Here is a 16,464-nt window from a genome sequence, read left to right on the forward strand (position 1 = left end):
ACATTTATGTTGCTCTGAAATACACAAACCACTGTGTACCGTAACGTTAACATACAGCAAGTTATGGTGGCTAGCTAAGTTAGCTATGTGTATCTAGCAAGTGGCACAGTTTAAGAACATGTGAGTGAACTTTAATGGTCTCTGTATGAAGCGGTTTAACTCGCTTTTAACTTGGCTGTTCGAGTTATTGTAACGTCAGGAAATTAGTTTTTTAATAAAGCCAATACTCCCCCGTTAGCCACAGGCCTCTGTTAGCATTCACATGTCAAGCCGGTAAAAATAGAGCAACATTATCTGCAGGTCAGACAGAGGTTTGAAGCCACTTTCCTCAAAATCTTAGGAGACTTTAAATGTTTAAACTCAATGTACAGAAGTGCAGAACATTTACTGGCTCCTATTTTAGGCAGAATAATGTGGATCCAAGATGTTTTTGAGTCAGGTTGACTGTTGTCTTTATAAGGTTCCTCTACATTTAGATATATTCATTCAAAACAGTAAATACATCTTTAATTATAATGAATGATGTTTATCTAAAGCAATAGTTTTAACACATTTAACTTTTCCACTAAAATGTCTGTTGTGCAGTGTAGTGTCCACTTTTCTAAAAACACGTTTCATTCTGTGGCTTAACGCAAAGAAATAACCAACATTTCTTTGTTTCAGTACACGATGGGACGTGTGATCAGGGGACAGAGAAAAGGTGCGGGCTCCGTGTTCAAAGCCCACGTCAAGCACAGAAAAGGTGCCGCTAAACTCCGTCACATTGACTTCGCTGAACGCCATGGTTACATCAAGGGGATTGTGAAGGTAATTAAAGTGTTGCTGTTTGTTCTGGGGCAGATCCCTGTTATGAGTGTTTGTTAGTACATATGTGACATTGTTTCCCCTCTTACCCTCTCAGGATATCATCCATGACCCCGGCCGTGGTGCTCCCCTGGCCAAAGTGGCCTTCCGTGATCCATACCGCTTCAAGAAGAGGACAGAGCTCTTCATCGCTGCTGAGGGCATCCACACTGGACAGTTCATCTACTGTGGCAAGAAGGGTAAGTAGAAAGTAGATTTAACAACTGAAAATGTCCTGGTCTTTAAACATTTAAGTTTGGCCCATATGAAGAACTGAAGTCTGTTATAGTTTCAGATTTAAATATAAAACAGTTGCAGCTGACTTAAGCTATATTGAGTCAAGTCATTTTGCTACATTTCCCCATTAGATATTAAAGTAAATGAAATATTTGAAGGCTGGTTATAAATCCCTCAAAATATTTCCATTTCAGCCTGATGTTTTAATTCATGTCAACTTGGTTTGTTTCATAAATTATCCAGATGTTTCAAATGTGATCGTGACAGGAGCAGTTGATTTAGTTTTGACAGCAACAGTTGACGGTTTTAGATGTGAGAAGCTGCTGTCAGTGTTAAAAGAAAAGCTGACTGCGAGTTCTTATTCAAACATGTAATAAAGTACTTATCAAAGTAACAAGAGCCTGACAGTGCCAAACATCGTGGTGATGTTTGAATTTCAGTCCTGGAGCGTGGAGTTATTGCTGGAATCGAATGGATTTATTCTGTTTTGAAGCTTCATTTGTCCGTTAAAGTGTAACAGTTGCAACAACTAAACAGAGAAATCACTCTTTTGATAATAAATCATTAGGATCTTTGTAAAGCAATATTTTATTTCAGCAGTTTGACCAAGACGTGTGATGTCACTTTTTTCTCAGAGATATTTACATTTCTAATCATTACCTATCTGCTATCTATCTATAATGTTCTCTAATGTTGTTATAGACACGTTTATCCAATTCAAAACAAATCTGTTTTCTCAGTCTATAAAATAAAAACTAGAGATATGTCCAAGTTCTTGTACGTACGTTAAACTGGAGTTGCATTGTTGGATGGAAGTGTTTCAGTGTGAAGCCCCTGCCTCACCGTCTTTATCCCACAGCTCAGCTGAACATCGGTAATGTCCTGCCCGTTGGCACAATGCCTGAGGGAACCATCATCTGCTCCGTGGAGGAAAAACCAGGTGACCGAGGCAAGCTGGCCCGCGCATCAGGAAACTACGCCACAGTCATCTCTCACAACCCAGAGACCAAGAAGACCAGAGTCAAGCTGCCCTCAGGCTCCAAGAAAGTCATCTCCTCAGCCAACAGAGCAGTTGTCGGTAAGTAGCCTTAACTAAATGTTTCCTCGCTCCCACTGTGACCGACTTTATAGACGTAACGTCATCTAGCTACAGTCAATCTGACATCTCCAGTGCGCTGTCTGACCAGCTTTGCCCTGTGTGTTGAAGGTGTGGTTGCTGGAGGTGGTCGTATTGACAAGCCCATTCTGAAGGCCGGTCGTGCCTACCACAAGTACAAGGCCAAGAGGAACTGCTGGCCACGTGTCCGTGGTGTGGCTATGAACGTAAGTGAACATGAAATAAGAAATGGTGATTCTCATACGTTGTGGATAGTGTTGGTGCCATCAGACGTCTTCACTGCAAAGAAGGATTAGAAAAGAGAAAGCAGCTTAATTTTCTCTTTTGCATAGAGACGATTGAGCTTCAGCAGGTTTTCATTTTTTCCCTGGTTTGCTGCAAACTCGAAACTATATTTGGGTAATTGCTTGATTGTTGAAGTAATTTTCCAAACAATAAGGCCAAAAACGTTCTTCCAGCCGCTCCAGGGTGTCTGATTTTCTGCTTTTGTTTTATATTAAATGTAATGGATAATTGCAACACTAGTTTGATTAAAAACTGTTAAGTAAAAGTGGCCCCTGCATGGGGAAAGATTGTCCCTGTATCATATTTATCGCTTCCTCACAAGTACATTTGGTTTTTAAGGTGAAGCGGTAATGTCTATCATGTACAGCTTCGTCTGTGTGTTAAGATGTACTGGGTTTGATCCACTGAAGGAGGAAGTTGAGGTTGAGTCCTGTTTCCTGACTCCGTTTGATATAACAGTTCCTCCACGTACTGATTCCTTCTCTCTCTCTTTCTGCAGCCCGTTGAGCATCCCTTCGGTGGTGGTAACCATCAGCACATTGGCAAACCCTCAACAATCAGGAGGGATGCACCTGCTGGTCGCAAGGTCGGTCTTATTGCTGCCCGTCGTACAGGCAGACTGCGCGGAACAAAGACCGTCCAGGAGAAGGAGAACTAAATCTGACTTTCTTGATAATAAAACGTGTTCCAAAAGAATCTGTTCACGTGTTTCCTTCGTGGGTCCTTGCACACATACGTTGGTGTTTTTGGTTCAGATGTGCTTTTTCCCTCCAACATAAAACTGCTGCTTGCAGCTGCATGAATTAATTTGCAGTTAATTATGAAGCTGATTCTTCTGTAGCTTTGTGGTTGTCCTTTAAAACACAAATTGGTGGTGGTGCTTCATTTGAAAACAGTAAAACCGCGTCTTTTTCCACTTTAACGCTCAGTACGTTTGCTCTAGTGTGTGTTCTTGGTTTTTTCTGTTGCTCTGTGGTGTAGCAGAAAACAAATCAAAATTACTTAAGGTTCACTTGACTCAAGCTCTCAAAGGTTGAATTGCAACAAAATATAGTTTCACTTGTGGACATCAGAGGGTGCTGATGTTTCTGGTTGACTGAGGAAATCACCAAATTTATGCAGCTATTGCAGTGTTACATGGTCCGAGGCTGCCCCAACTAAAGCAGCGACCATCTTTCAGACTGAATGTTTGGAAATATAAACCTCTTGGATTACTAAGAGGTTAAAGAGTATTTTTATTTTTAGCTTTAGTATCTAATTTTTTCCTAGTTCCCTCTAACAGTGGATCACGTCCATATACTTTAGACATTAAAGAGAAAAATATTTCAACTTTTCCACTATATTTAAGAAAATTAAATTCAGACTTTGGTACCTCCAATCTGCAGACTCAAACATTTTAAGTACATGATGCTAAAACACTCAGTGTAATACAACAATCCTGTAATAACATCCTCATTTTGCAACATGTAGAACAGAATACAAGGAAATGTCCAAGTGACTCCCCCATAATGAATTAAAGAGCTATGGGGTTTGAAATGTTGGTTATGGCTTTAGAAAGTATTCACACTTTATTGTACAGTTTACACCAGACGAATTCCATAGACCTCGGTCTAAAGATTTTGTCTCATCAGAAAATCTTCCAGAATCCTTTTAGTGGTTTCTTCCCATTAGAGAAATCGTTGGACAGCAGAACGTAGATAAAGTGGTCTTTAGAAAGGGTCTACAGAGATTTCCTGAACCTCAGTGTGAGGACACAATGCATCCCCTAGCCCCTCTACTCTATTTCTATTTTTAATCCACTACCTTACTCCAACTGTAACCAACACAACTCACTGTCTCACCCTAAACTCTAGCCTAACCCCAGCCTGGTCTTAACCCCCCTTTTCAGTGTAAGGACCAGCTCACTTTGTAAAATTATCCTCAGTCCAATGGTTAAAAATACACACACACACCTTTCTAAACCATCCAGTCAGTTCTGTTCACCACATCCAGAGTCCAGTTGGGTTGTTTTAAGATACATTAAAGCAAACAAGATGAAGCCGACCTCGATTAAGGACAGATTTTAGTTTGGGTTCTCACTTTGTTGGAGTAGATCTGAAGTGGAGGAGATGAACTACAATGACTCCACAGTTAAATCGTTTGAATCGGTCAACTTGAGCTTTTTCTCTCCTGTTTGACATCAAAATGAATAAACTGTTCAATGTCCAAGTAAACATGAGACACAGGCAAGATTCCATGTTCTTTATTTGCTAAGGGCGCAATGCTTTTTTTTGTTATATTTCTGTGCACAAAAAACCTCACAAAGTGAAAGTCCACATCGCGACTGTAGCTCCAGAATTCAACGTCACACCATGGCCAAAACAAAAGTCGGCAAAAAACAGGGCGCAGAACTCTGTACAGTCAATATCTTCTTTAAAAATAACACAAGGACAAAAATGTTCCTCTTAAATCAAATTCTATTTTTAGTGAAATACAACAAAATAAATTCTATAAAATAAGAGCAAAATATTTAAATATAATATGGTGGGCAGAATATTTTCATTTGCAGGAGTATTTGGTATGTTTTAGACGAAAAAAAAAAAATAAAAAAAAATACAAGCATTCAAGTTACCAATTAAATACAGTATTTACTGATGTTTACCTTTTACTCCTACAGAATTACACGTTAGCTCAGGTTGCAACATGACTAACCAGCCGCTATTCTTACGGTATTCAACCCTGCTGTGGAACCTGTTCTACGTGGAGCCAGGCGGCGAGGGCCTCGCTGCCGCTCAGGATCAGTCACTCCATCCTGAACCGCAGCCAGACGCCAAACCAGACGAGCTCCACGGCAGAGAGGAAGCCAATGGGCAACAAGTCTGTCTACAACTAGGCTCTATTGAAGAGACAGAAGCAAACCACACAGTCTATTATACACCAGATAGCCCAGTGCAGCAATTCTGTTGCATATGTGTTTCATTTTTCAGAATTCCTATAGATGAAAGCTAAGCTGTCTATCCCACCAAGACTGACTGCCAAATATGAAGTTGGAGGATTATAATGTGCAATTGAAAAGCCACTTTTTCATACACTGGTTCAAAGTATCGCCCTCATTGTAGATAGGGTAGATGAGTAGAAAAAGAAACAAAAAACAGAGAAACCTAAGGGTAACAACACCCTTCTGGAGATGTGGATTAAGAACAGCTTTAGGTTGTTATGTTCACAAGTCTTCCCTTGGGCTACACTATTCTGGTGAGAAGCCATGCTAAATGTTACAGCATATTAACTAGAGCTTCAAAAAGGATTGAATTAATTACCAGAACAAATAAAACAAAACAAAAAGTAAAAAGAAAAGAAAAGAAAAGAAAGAAAGGCAATGAGTTTCAGAACAATGTTGCATCACTGCTTTTTCACATCAACCAAACACCGTAAAAGTCCACCCAACCATTCCATATCTCACACTAAAACCAACCACAGCTTGTGAGTTGATTTGGCATGGGTCATAAGGTTGCCAAGGAGCTTAAGAATAATAATATTAATTATGATAATAACAATGCGTCCTTCTACAGTTGAATGACCAGTAACCATCCGATGGCAGAACAAACTTTACTGCTGAGTATGGGTGATAAAACAAAGAGTTGTTGTTGTCTTCTTACAGTTTTTTTTTGGGCATTTGTCTTATTTATAATATCCGTTTTTCTTTTTCATAATATCTGCAACATCTCCCAACAGCAAACCACACAGAGTTATGCTACTGGGGGATCCGAACAGTCAAAAACATTAACATACTATGTACACCTTTTCGTCGTGTAGACAAGCGCATCAGCATCGTCAGCTCTGGGTAAATTTGTTTTTATTTAGTAGAACTCTTATCCACTCCCTCGCCTCTGCGGCCGCCAGCAGGCCCCTGTCACATGGTCAGGCAGCCCCAGGCCAGGGAAGAGCACCTCCCTCGCACTGACGGGAGGGAGAAGCGGCCTGGAGAGGGGATGGGGAGGCCTGGCTCTGCCCTGCCCTGGGGCCAGAGAGAGGGAGAGAGAGAAAGAGAGGCCCGACGAGAAGCTCTGTAGACCAAGGGATGAGAGGAAGGAGAGCGGGACGATGGAGGCTCGAGGCACAGCAGAGGGGGAGGCGATGTTACTCCTTAGGCGGGGCAGGCGCTGGGGTAGAGGCGGGGACGGGGGCGACCTCCTCGGTGCTCTCCCAGTTCTCTTGTGCTCGGGGGCCTGTGCCAGGAGTGGGTCCAGGCCCTGGGGTCGGGGTCTGGGTAGGGCCTGGAGTCGGGGCAGAGGCCGGACCGGGACGCTGGGGGTTGTTCATGTGCTGAGCAGCGGGCCCGGTGTACGGCTGCCCATGGGGGTGGTTGTTCTGTTCGGGAGGAGAAAGGGACACAATTATAACTTCTTAAAGACTAAAGTGTTTAAAAATATGAAATGACACCACTTCATGTTCCAACACAAACCGTAAACAGAGACATTTAAAGATGACGAGGGGCGGACAGGTGTCTGAGACTGTACCTGCTGAAACTGGGTGGTTCCAGGAGAGTGTGGGTACAGAGACGTGTCCTCAGGTGGGGAGGAGTCTTGATCATCAGGCGCTTCCTGTTCATCCGGCTCCTAGAAGATGTGAGATAGAGGATCACAGTTTAATTTACACAACCGCAGAAGATTTGAATTTTAAAAAGCAACATACATGTACAGAGCAGCTTTTGTGTTTGAACAGAGCAGTGGGTATAATTTTCATTTTTGTTATTTCTGTGTGATAAAGTCAAATTTCCAACTGTGTCATGTTGTCAAGTAAATGAGGCTTAAATGAGATTTGATTATGTGTGTGGGAGGATTCTACACCTGAAAGCCTCCTCTCAGCACAAGAGCTGCTGTCAGTTCTTTAGAAGCAGATCTAACAGAAGGTGAACCTCTCCACTGTGGAGGTTATAACAGTGGCATATTCAAAGATAAAGCTGATGATAATCTATGTTCCTCGTTCAAAGTGGAACTAAAGATCTATGTGAAAAATAAATGACATTAGCTTAACTAGTACAAACACTATGTCAAATGATCGACAACCTTTAGCTAGAAGCTACGCTCTTATTTTTCCTAACACACTAACACATGCATATATTCTGTTTTTAACTTCCTGTTTGCACGTCTACTGTGACGAGCATCTTTCATAGCTGATAAAAGACTTTCAATACACAGTATGCTATAATACTGTAGTATAACTGAGGCTAGGAGTTCTCAATCAGATGCAGGTGGCACCACAGTCTGAGCTGGCTAAAAGAGCCCCAGACTCAGATGCAAGACTGGCTAACTCAGTGCTGGTTTGGTGAATCAGAGGGACTGGGCAACAGGACAGCAAGAGAACAAAGCTCTATTCACTGTGTGCAGCTGCATTAAAATGATTTCTAACGCTAGTTACACTGTATAGAGTCTAAGCAGCAGCCAGTCTACCTTTCCTTTCACTACGACAGGATGGAAGATCGTCATCCTGGTGTTTTACTTAAACATGTCTATAATTTAATGAGTTAGCAAACATACTAGTATACAAGATGAAAGCATAGGGGCTATTTAGTGGAAATAAAACTGCTGACAACTCAATTAATTCACCATCTATCAGTTTATCTCACACTTTTTATACATTTAGCTTTACTAACACTTCCTGTTCTTACATTTTTATGTTTGTATCAAAACAAGGACTCAACATGACACAATACAAGCTACAGGAAACTCAAAATGGTGCAATTCTAGCTAAAGAAGTGTCAACTGTGTTGGAGGCCTAAACTCTGGATTACTGGTTCTCTGCTGATTTTTTTTAAGAAATTGAATTTTGTTTAATTTCCTTCCTTTATGTTGTGGTGCCTGGAAATACTGACCTTCCCTGGGCTTCCCTGAGTACACTTGAGCTGTGTATGGAATATTACAGGAGAAGTGTGTCATTTGACTGGATTTGTCAACATAAAAATACAAGTAACTTATTTTAAGTGGAAAAAATTAAAAGATATTTGTATGCATTGTGAACGTCAGCCATGAAACAATACAAATACAAACTCAGCATAGTAAATGTCATAGCTGTAGCTTAGTGTAACCATCATTTACACTTACAGACCAATGAAGCGTTACGTCTATTAAATTTGAGATTTCATCCATAATCCCCCCCATCAAATGTCAGAAAATACAACAGCTAAGAAAAGATTTTCCACCTGTACTATGAAAGAATAAATTATTCCTTCAGTGCTATTACATATTTACACCCAGTTAATTGCTCATTGCTTGTGTTGACATGATGTGGTACACATCAGCAAATTGGGCCCCGAGTTTGATTTTCAATATTCATGTGATTCTATTTGCAAATAACAGAAACAATCTCTAAAACTGTAACATTATGTGAATGTGAAATCAGACAAAGTGTGTGTATGTGCGCAAAAGACACAATATCACTGTGATTACCTCCTCAGGACAGAGTTCACAGGCCTTGGCCAGCGTCATACGTGCACTGTGCGAACGCTCCAGGAAATATCCGTTGGAGGTCTCGTTGCTCTGAACTGGAGGGGACCAGTTGTTGTAGGTGTACTGGGGATTCCCCGTGTACGGCCTCCTCTCCAGCTCATCCCCTAACCACTCCACCGCCCACGTCCACTTTCGTTTTAAATCCCCATTACTCTGTATGCACACAGAGAACATGCTGATTAGTTCATGTAGATGGAGTTCTCATGATAGCATTAGCTTCTCTAAACACTTAGTGTAGCAGTTCTTAATCATCAAAAACAGGATATGGTGTGGGTATTTGAGTGTTGTACCTGTAGGATTTGGTAAGCCACGGAGCAATTGCTGAACAGGGCCACCATGCACTTGATGCACTGGTAGGCCCGTTTTTGGTAGTGGTTCTTGGAGCGCTGGATGGTGTCAAAAAGCCCATCTCTGTCATCAGGAATGCCCTTCAGCACATTGTGGATCCTATAGAGCCAAAAGGATAAAGAACTTAAAACTAGAATCACATAGAAAACAACTTCACATCCAAAATGTTTTGACCAAGTCTGACCTGTGCGTCTGCCAGGAGTCCTCAATGAGCAAAATTTGTAGCAGCAAGTCCAGGTAAGGCCTCAGCTCGTAGGTGTAGGAGTATGCCACCTACGGACAGACACACGGAAAATTGAACATAGGCTCTTTGGGATGAATACAAGAAAAAGTAGAATTAGGGACCTCTAAAGACGTTTTAGACATTTACCTGCCAGAGCAGCTCACTGAGCACAGTGGAGGAGAACTGGGGATTCTCCCAGCAGCTGAAGCGAAGCAGCTTCACTGTCTCGTCAGAGTTGCTGCAGTCTTCAATGATCTTCTTCACGTAGCTGGTCCTAACAAACAGGATTTCTGCCACTAGCTGCTGCACAGGCATGACTGGGGTTGTCAGGTTGGTGTCTCCATATGGGTTAGGGAGAGGAGGGTTACCTGAAGACAGAGGGAAAGTTAAGAGTAACTCTAAAACTCTAAGCTCAGTACATGTAAATATTAAAATGCTGCGTTTCCATCGGACAGTGCCTTTTTATTGTTCATCTCTAAAAGCCCTCAGCTCCAAGTTCTGCATGCACAACACAGAGGCTCAGAGTGGCTGGTTTGTCAGTCACTAAATCCTGAGCAAGGATGAAAATCCTCATTGGGCTTCACCACCTCTACAAGCAGCTTCACATCCCTTTTTTTCTTTTAGCACAGGACTAACATATGCTCACCATTAATGGAGGACTGCATGCGCGAAGAGACGTCACAGCAGCGGACCAGCTGGGAGACCACAGTGTAGAGCTTACCCAGCTCAGCATACTGGTACTTAATGGGAGGACCTGGACCCTCATCCAGAGCAACCAACATGAACGTGGCAGGGACATTCAGCTTGAGCAGCTGGGTCTTTTCTGCCAGGCCTATGAGGGGTAGTTAAAAAAAAAAAAAGGAGTATATAAAACCCCAAACAATTATTTTTTGCATAAACTCTTCTTTTACCATTTACTGAGAGACAGATGTATGTGACAGGTGGGTGATAGCTGTGTGCTCCTTACCCAGATTGGCGTACATGACAAAGAGGTTGAAGTACTGCTGCAAGTGACGGCCATGTTCAGAAACCTCTCTTCTGAGCAGGTTGAGTACAGCTCTCAACAGGTGGTCGCTTAGACTGAGGTTATCACAGCCCTGATATACAAACACAGTAAACAACTGTTAGAAGGGGCGACATCAGTCAAAAGATGAGAAACATCATGACCATCATGCACACACAGCCTTCCTAATAAAAGATATTTTCCACATCGCTCAGCTAAAGTCTGGCACCAACCTGAGCGGAGGGTCCAGGAGAGGCAGTGGGGGAAGGGCAGGGGCCGTCTTGCAGGGAGAAGTGAGCGATGAAGACAATGAGCTTGGCAAACGCACCACGGACCTCAGCACTCGGGCACTCAAGTAGGTACTCCGAGAATCGGTTTGGGTAAGCAAACAGAACGTTGTGTGCAAACCAACAGCGTACATTCTTACTGTGTCTCAGCAGGATGCAGAGGGCGTCATACCTAGAGAGGAAGACGAGGCGAATATTTATAGAAAAGGACTAAGTATGAGAGAATCCCCAAAACACAGAGGCAGACAAGCTTACCAGTCACTGGCAGGGCCCCGTACTACTTTCTTGGTGTGAAACCCTGTGCTGAAGAGGAACCTAGCAGCCAACTGAGCACTTATCATAGCAATCTCCTCTGCCTCTGGCAGAAGATGGTCTTGTCCTGATGGAAAGAGCAACAGTTAACAAATCACAGCAAAACCCTCCAGGTAACTTTGCAGAATATTCTTCAGTACAACAACATAAGCTCCCGACTGTCTGTGAAGCTACACTTAAGGAACAGAAAGCAAGTTACTGATGAGGATATATGCAGTATATACACTACAGCTAACAGACTGCAAGTGGTAGGATAGTGAGATCATTCCCTTCGTTTTCACTCTAATCCAACACTGGATATGAAATAAAACAATCACTATAAACATGTTACAAAGCAACTCTTCAACTTTAAGGCTGTTCATCCCGATGTAAACAAAGCTCAGCGTACTGGGCTCGAAGGTGGATAAAAAAAAAAAAACCTCTTCAAATATCTGAATCAGTGATTCAGTTATATCTTCATCATTGGTAACTGCGCTCACATGTACATGAAATCTCTGGGTTCAGGCTCATTTAATGGCTCTTTTTCAATGCAGCAGCAGAGTGGACCTCAGGAGCTCATGATAAATGGCCTCTGACCCCCAATACTTTCCACAGGGGTGCTGCATATTACCATTACTTTAAAACTGAAAGTGTGAAAATAACCCTCTGGGGGTGCTAGATATGCAGAGTCATATACATATGGAGTATCTAAAAACACATAACATGCCTTACATGGTGTTGCTCTCACAATTACGCACAGTATTTACCCATGTTGTGGACGGATAATTAGCTTATTTTACCCTTCTTATTATTGCTGTGCATTTAAAAACCCACTTAGCACACAGAAATTATGCATACCTGGAGGAGGGTTTAAATAGACACTGTTACATGTCAGAAGTTTCTTAATGAACTGGAAATATTCCAGGCTGTATTGCATTCGATTGTGCATGAATTGGACGTTCTGTTTGCGGACGCTGCACTCGATGACACTAGGCATCTTGACCTGATGTGGCTTGGTGGAGGAGATGCTCAGCTCAGAGATGTATTTGACAAGCTCGCTGTCCTTGTCCAGTGAGTCCATACGCTCATAAAATAAGATGTAGGCATTCCACCAGCGCTTCTGCCTCCGGTAAGACATCCTTTTCATCATATGATCAAACACCTCGCCCATGTATTCCCCTCCAAAGCACTGGTTCTTCATCTCTTCCTCATCGTCCATCTTGCATTCGGTCACGTCGCCATCATCAAACTTATACCAGCGGTTCTTCTCGCCATCACCCCCGTTCCTCTGGATAATGTAGGAGTAGTAGTGTCCTCCACTGGCCTGGCCTGAGTGGACCAGCACTCCCACCAGACGGTACTTAGAACTGCCTGGCGGTGTGGGTTCAGAGGGCTCGTTCTGTTGGATCACCTGATTCTCTGGGTTGACGTCATCACCCTCTAGCTTAGCTACACCAGCTACTGTGTACGGCTCCATGTCCAACTCTCGGGGGAACTCGAAGTAGTCGTTGAACTTGATGGCACACTCCCTCTCCCAGTCGTAGTCGAAGCGCTTCAGCTGAATGGCCAGAACTGGCGGCAGCTTCTTAATTAGCAGGCGCTTCACTGTGTCCACCTGAGAAAGAATGAAAACAGAAGAGATTACCTCTCTGGTCCTTTAAAGAAATCTTACGGTAAATCTCCTCAAGGGTTCTCCATTCTCACCTTCTTATTACACTTCTCACAGTGATAGGCATTGGCTCCCTCCAGCAGATCTCCTTTAACATACTGCTCCATGGAGTCTAGTAAGTTTTGATGGTTTCTGATGTCTACATTGAGTGTTGTAAAGGACTCCTCACACTCATACCTGACAACAAAACAATTGTTAATTAAAAAGAACTGAAGGCAGACATTGAAACCATTTCTAGTAACTAAGCACAGAAAAGAACTGCATTCACCTGTGAGGACATCCCTGACAGATCTTCTGGTCAGCAAAGGACCCTCCCAGGACTTTGCTGAGCATGGCAGGATGGCCAAGTGCTTTTAGAGCTTCATCCAGACTGTCCACCAAAGAGTTGAAAAACTCCAGTGCATCATGCTGCTCCCGCAAGTTCACGGGCTCCCCCCATAACCTGAGTGTTGAAACAGATGAAATGCAGAAAATTAGACATCTCTGACCTCTAAAAAGGCAAAATACCACCATCAAAAAGACTTAAAGATACCTGAACTGTTTCCAGAATCCCCTTGGAACATAATATTGTAATCTAGATGCAGCCAGATGACCGAAGATGACCTGTAGGTGACGCAGTACCCCAATGTTGTACTCTTTCCTGTCCTCTGATTTACTGGAGGGCTTATCATCAAACTGGTGATGGTAGCTGAACACCTCATCACGGGGATCCACATTACTCTGAAGACAAAACATAAGTGAGGCATAACTGAAGACTGCTGCTGTAGGTCACTGAGGAAATTTAACTAAAAACAAATTGCAAACAATAAGATGATTTGTTAAAAAAAAAAAAAGTCTATGAAGCCATTTGTCGCTTCCTGTAAATTTGCCCTCTGCTCCAGACTAAGCCTACATGGTCTACTAGCCTGGAGATAGCCATTTTGTCAGCCAATGGATGCTGAGAAAGGATGAACATCTTCATCAGACAAAATCTTAATTCTAACACAAACTTGCACAATACCTCATTCTCCTGCTTCTCGTCCCCTGACATGTCGTCATCTACGTCGGTGCCTGTGCCCTCGATGGCCAAGATGCCATTGCGGATGGGAGGGATCATGTACAGCTGCTGGATGACAGAGTTCATATAACAGGTGGCTCCGGCATTCTTCAGACCTACAAATCCTTTGTTGGGCCGTGGCCCCACAGGAGGTAAGTACTCCCACTCAGTTAATGTCTCACAACCTGGAATGACAGGAAGGTAAAACGCCTTCATGTATACTGTAGTTTACAAACCTCCAGTGGTATCAGTCTATAAAATTGCCACATTGGTGTCTGCCTACCTAAGTAGTACATGTCAGTCAGAGTGTCAACAATTTGTTTGAGATTGCGAACACAGCCGACAGCCAGTGCCACCAGGAGCTCAAAGCCAGCGTTGATTGAAGCAGGGGTACTACACACTGGGATGGCCTGCTCTGTTGGGAATTCCCCACTCTTCATGTACTGCAGGTAAACATTAGACGCTGGGAAGATGAAGTCATCGATCAGCTCCTAATAAAGAAAAGAAACCGTGTTTAAGTGATGTTTTAACAGAGGATTTTATTTCCTCTGTGGTGCAATCAGTTTGTTGTACCTTAATGAGGTTGGCTCCTCCCTTCTCACAGCCTATGTAATACTTCTTCTCTGGCGTCTGGAAGGCTAGAAGCTCTTTGGTCACCCCAAGGTGTCCCTCCAGTATGGTCTCCTCCACACCTGTCTCCCCTGTCCTCTTAACCTCATCCTATAAAATACAAATATTGTATACTGTCACTTCTAAATGGGGCATAATACAAACTACTGGACAAGACAATTAAGACAGATCATGAACATCTGATTAACTGATTTAGTTTTTACCCTTATCCGTTTCAGCCAGTCAATCTCATTGTTCAGCAGCACCTCAGCATTCGGCAGGTTGATGTTGCTGTTATAGGCATAGTTCAGCAGATGTCTGAGCAAAGTAAAGTAGTCCCCAGCATGTCTGGCTCGCTCCTTGGCTGTACTCTACACAGACATATACAATTTTAAATTAGGATCCCAAACAAAGTCTGTTAATGTGATGCATTATACAAAGGCCATTCTGCCACTTACCCCTAGCACAGTGAAGAGGAGGGTGATAAAGAAGAGAAGGGGTCGATGACCCATACAGCACCTAGTTGCCATCAGGAAAAACTGCTCCTGGGCCATCTGACGCACAGATCTGAGGCAGGCAAAAACATCAGCATCATTATATTTCGGTAAATCTACGACCATCTCCGCCAGTTTGTCTGTGATTCAGCACTGACTGAAAATCATAAAGATTTACTTACTTGCTATGGCAGTGTAGCAGCAGGTCTATGATGAAGGTCTGCCAAGCCTTCTCCTTACTGAGCGTGTCCAGAGCCGTGGGCATGAGGGCAAAACACAGTGTCATCACTTCCAAGGCCTCACAGCACACCTGCTCATCTTCTCCATCTGGCTCTTTAGCTGCATTTGTCTAACAAGAATAAAAAAAGATTATGAAAAAATAGATTCGGCAGGGTAATTTAAAATGCTAATATTTTTATTTTAAGTCCGCTAAACCCAACAAGTACTCTTGGTCTTTTGCTCATGCCTCATAAATAAAGCACAGGCCGTTGTGAAGGTCTTTGCTGCACAATTGTCACTGCTCATACTTTCTATTCATTATACCTTTTTTAACCCTAGGGTTAGGGTTAGGGGTTTTTCTACATTCAATAAAACCTAAAATAAAATGTAAAGGACCATTCTAAGGCAGCTAAACATTTACCTTCTCATATATCTTGCTAATCTCTTCGTTGGAACTGAAGACAAGCTGCACTGTTCCACAGCCAGATGCCCACACTATTTTCTGCACCGCTCGGATCACACAAATGTCTGGGATGTACTTCGATGCCTGGAAGAAATTCTGGTGAAAAAAATAGTCCCATAAAATCTATTATTACAGACAATACCACTCCAAAAGTAGATTACATCATCTCGTCAAAAAATGGCTTAGAGTGGTATCTACATTTAGTTATTAAGCCTCAACTCTTCCCTGTCATGAAAACCATCCCATTACTACTATATCACTATTACATGTTCAGGATATTGTTCCCTTAAATCTTCTGTTACCTCATCTGAAATCTGCTGGGCCAGGCGGATTGCTACATTGCGCAGCATGCATTCTGAAGCAGGGTTAGGGATGTTTTGTAGAGCACTCTGAAGAACCAGGGCCTGGTCATGAGTGGCCTGATTAATCTGTAGACAAAGCAGGCCAGGGGAGTGTGGGGAAAAGATGACAATAGACAAGTTAAATATGGCAGTCTTCTATTGAGCAACTAGTTACGCAGGTACATCTCTATGTGAGTTATGCACGTAGTCTAACCGGAGAGACAGGGATGTTTCCCTCAGCAGTGGGCTGGCAGGCCTCAGCCACCGCCTTTACATGTCCAAAGCCCACTGCAGTCAGCAGGAGTTTGGCAATCTTCAGCGCATTGAGGTAAGCCCCACGCCGTGTCTCCATGTCCGCTGATGGGAGGAAGTTGTTCCTGGTGAGCATGCTCAACACCAGGGGCAGCCCACCGCTCTTTAGGAAGTTATATTGGAAGTCGCTGGCATCCTCACCCAGAGTGGCACTGGCTGGCATCAGCAAAGCATAAACAACCTGGAACGTGCGCAAGAATAA

The 16,464-nt window shown here is 42.9% G+C and overlaps 2 protein-coding genes across 9 annotated transcripts in view; one reads left to right on the forward strand and one right to left on the reverse strand.

The window, feature by feature from the left end:
• Nucleotides 1-628: 628 nt before the first annotated feature.
• On the forward strand, nt 629-3,178 carry rpl8 (ribosomal protein L8). Its single transcript, XM_026377295.1, has 5 exons — nt 629-807; nt 902-1,043; nt 1,940-2,158; nt 2,288-2,403; nt 2,982-3,178. The coding sequence occupies exons 1-5, from the start codon at nt 670-672 to the stop codon at nt 3,138-3,140; spliced, it is 774 nt and encodes a 257-aa protein (XP_026233080.1). The 5' UTR covers nt 629-669; the 3' UTR covers nt 3,141-3,178.
• Nucleotides 3,179-4,708: 1,530 nt separating this feature from the next.
• The window catches only part of usp9 (ubiquitin specific peptidase 9), a 31,539-nt gene continuing 19,783 nt past the window's right edge, over nt 4,709-16,464 (reverse strand). For 2 of the 8 annotated variants that reach the window (XM_026376724.1, XM_026376720.1), the window contains 24 exons: nt 16,165-16,443; nt 15,912-16,037; nt 15,568-15,705; nt 15,110-15,276; nt 14,892-15,000; nt 14,658-14,804; nt 14,398-14,544; nt 14,108-14,315; nt 13,789-14,009; nt 13,321-13,508; nt 13,057-13,230; nt 12,824-12,965; nt 11,978-12,734; nt 11,084-11,207; nt 10,775-11,000; nt 10,506-10,635; nt 10,185-10,370; nt 9,686-9,906; nt 9,500-9,588; nt 9,258-9,414; nt 8,908-9,120; nt 8,334-8,363; nt 6,979-7,077; nt 4,709-6,829 (listed from right to left, as the gene is read on the reverse strand). In XM_026376724.1, the coding sequence (XP_026232509.1) occupies nt 6,599-6,829; nt 6,979-7,077; nt 8,334-8,363; nt 8,908-9,120; nt 9,258-9,414; nt 9,500-9,588; nt 9,686-9,906; nt 10,185-10,370; nt 10,506-10,635; nt 10,775-11,000; nt 11,084-11,207; nt 11,978-12,734; nt 12,824-12,965; nt 13,057-13,230; nt 13,321-13,508; nt 13,789-14,009; nt 14,108-14,315; nt 14,398-14,544; nt 14,658-14,804; nt 14,892-15,000; nt 15,110-15,276; nt 15,568-15,705; nt 15,912-16,037; nt 16,165-16,443 (4,509 nt within the window). In that variant the 3' untranslated portion in view covers nt 4,709-6,598. The remainder of the gene's footprint in view (nt 6,830-6,978; nt 7,078-8,333; nt 8,364-8,907; nt 9,121-9,257; nt 9,415-9,499; nt 9,589-9,685; nt 9,907-10,184; nt 10,371-10,505; nt 10,636-10,774; nt 11,001-11,083; nt 11,208-11,977; nt 12,735-12,823; nt 12,966-13,056; nt 13,231-13,320; nt 13,509-13,788; nt 14,010-14,107; nt 14,316-14,397; nt 14,545-14,657; nt 14,805-14,891; nt 15,001-15,109; nt 15,277-15,567; nt 15,706-15,911; nt 16,038-16,164; nt 16,444-16,464) is intronic. The other 6 variants (XM_026376718.1, XM_026376719.1, XM_026376726.1 and 3 more) reach the window with 4 other exon arrangements.

The sequence above is a fragment of the Anabas testudineus genome, chromosome 21, assembly GCF_900324465.2.
Source record: "Anabas testudineus chromosome 21, fAnaTes1.2, whole genome shotgun sequence".
NCBI classification, from domain to species: Eukaryota; Metazoa; Chordata; class Actinopteri; order Anabantiformes; family Anabantidae; genus Anabas; species Anabas testudineus.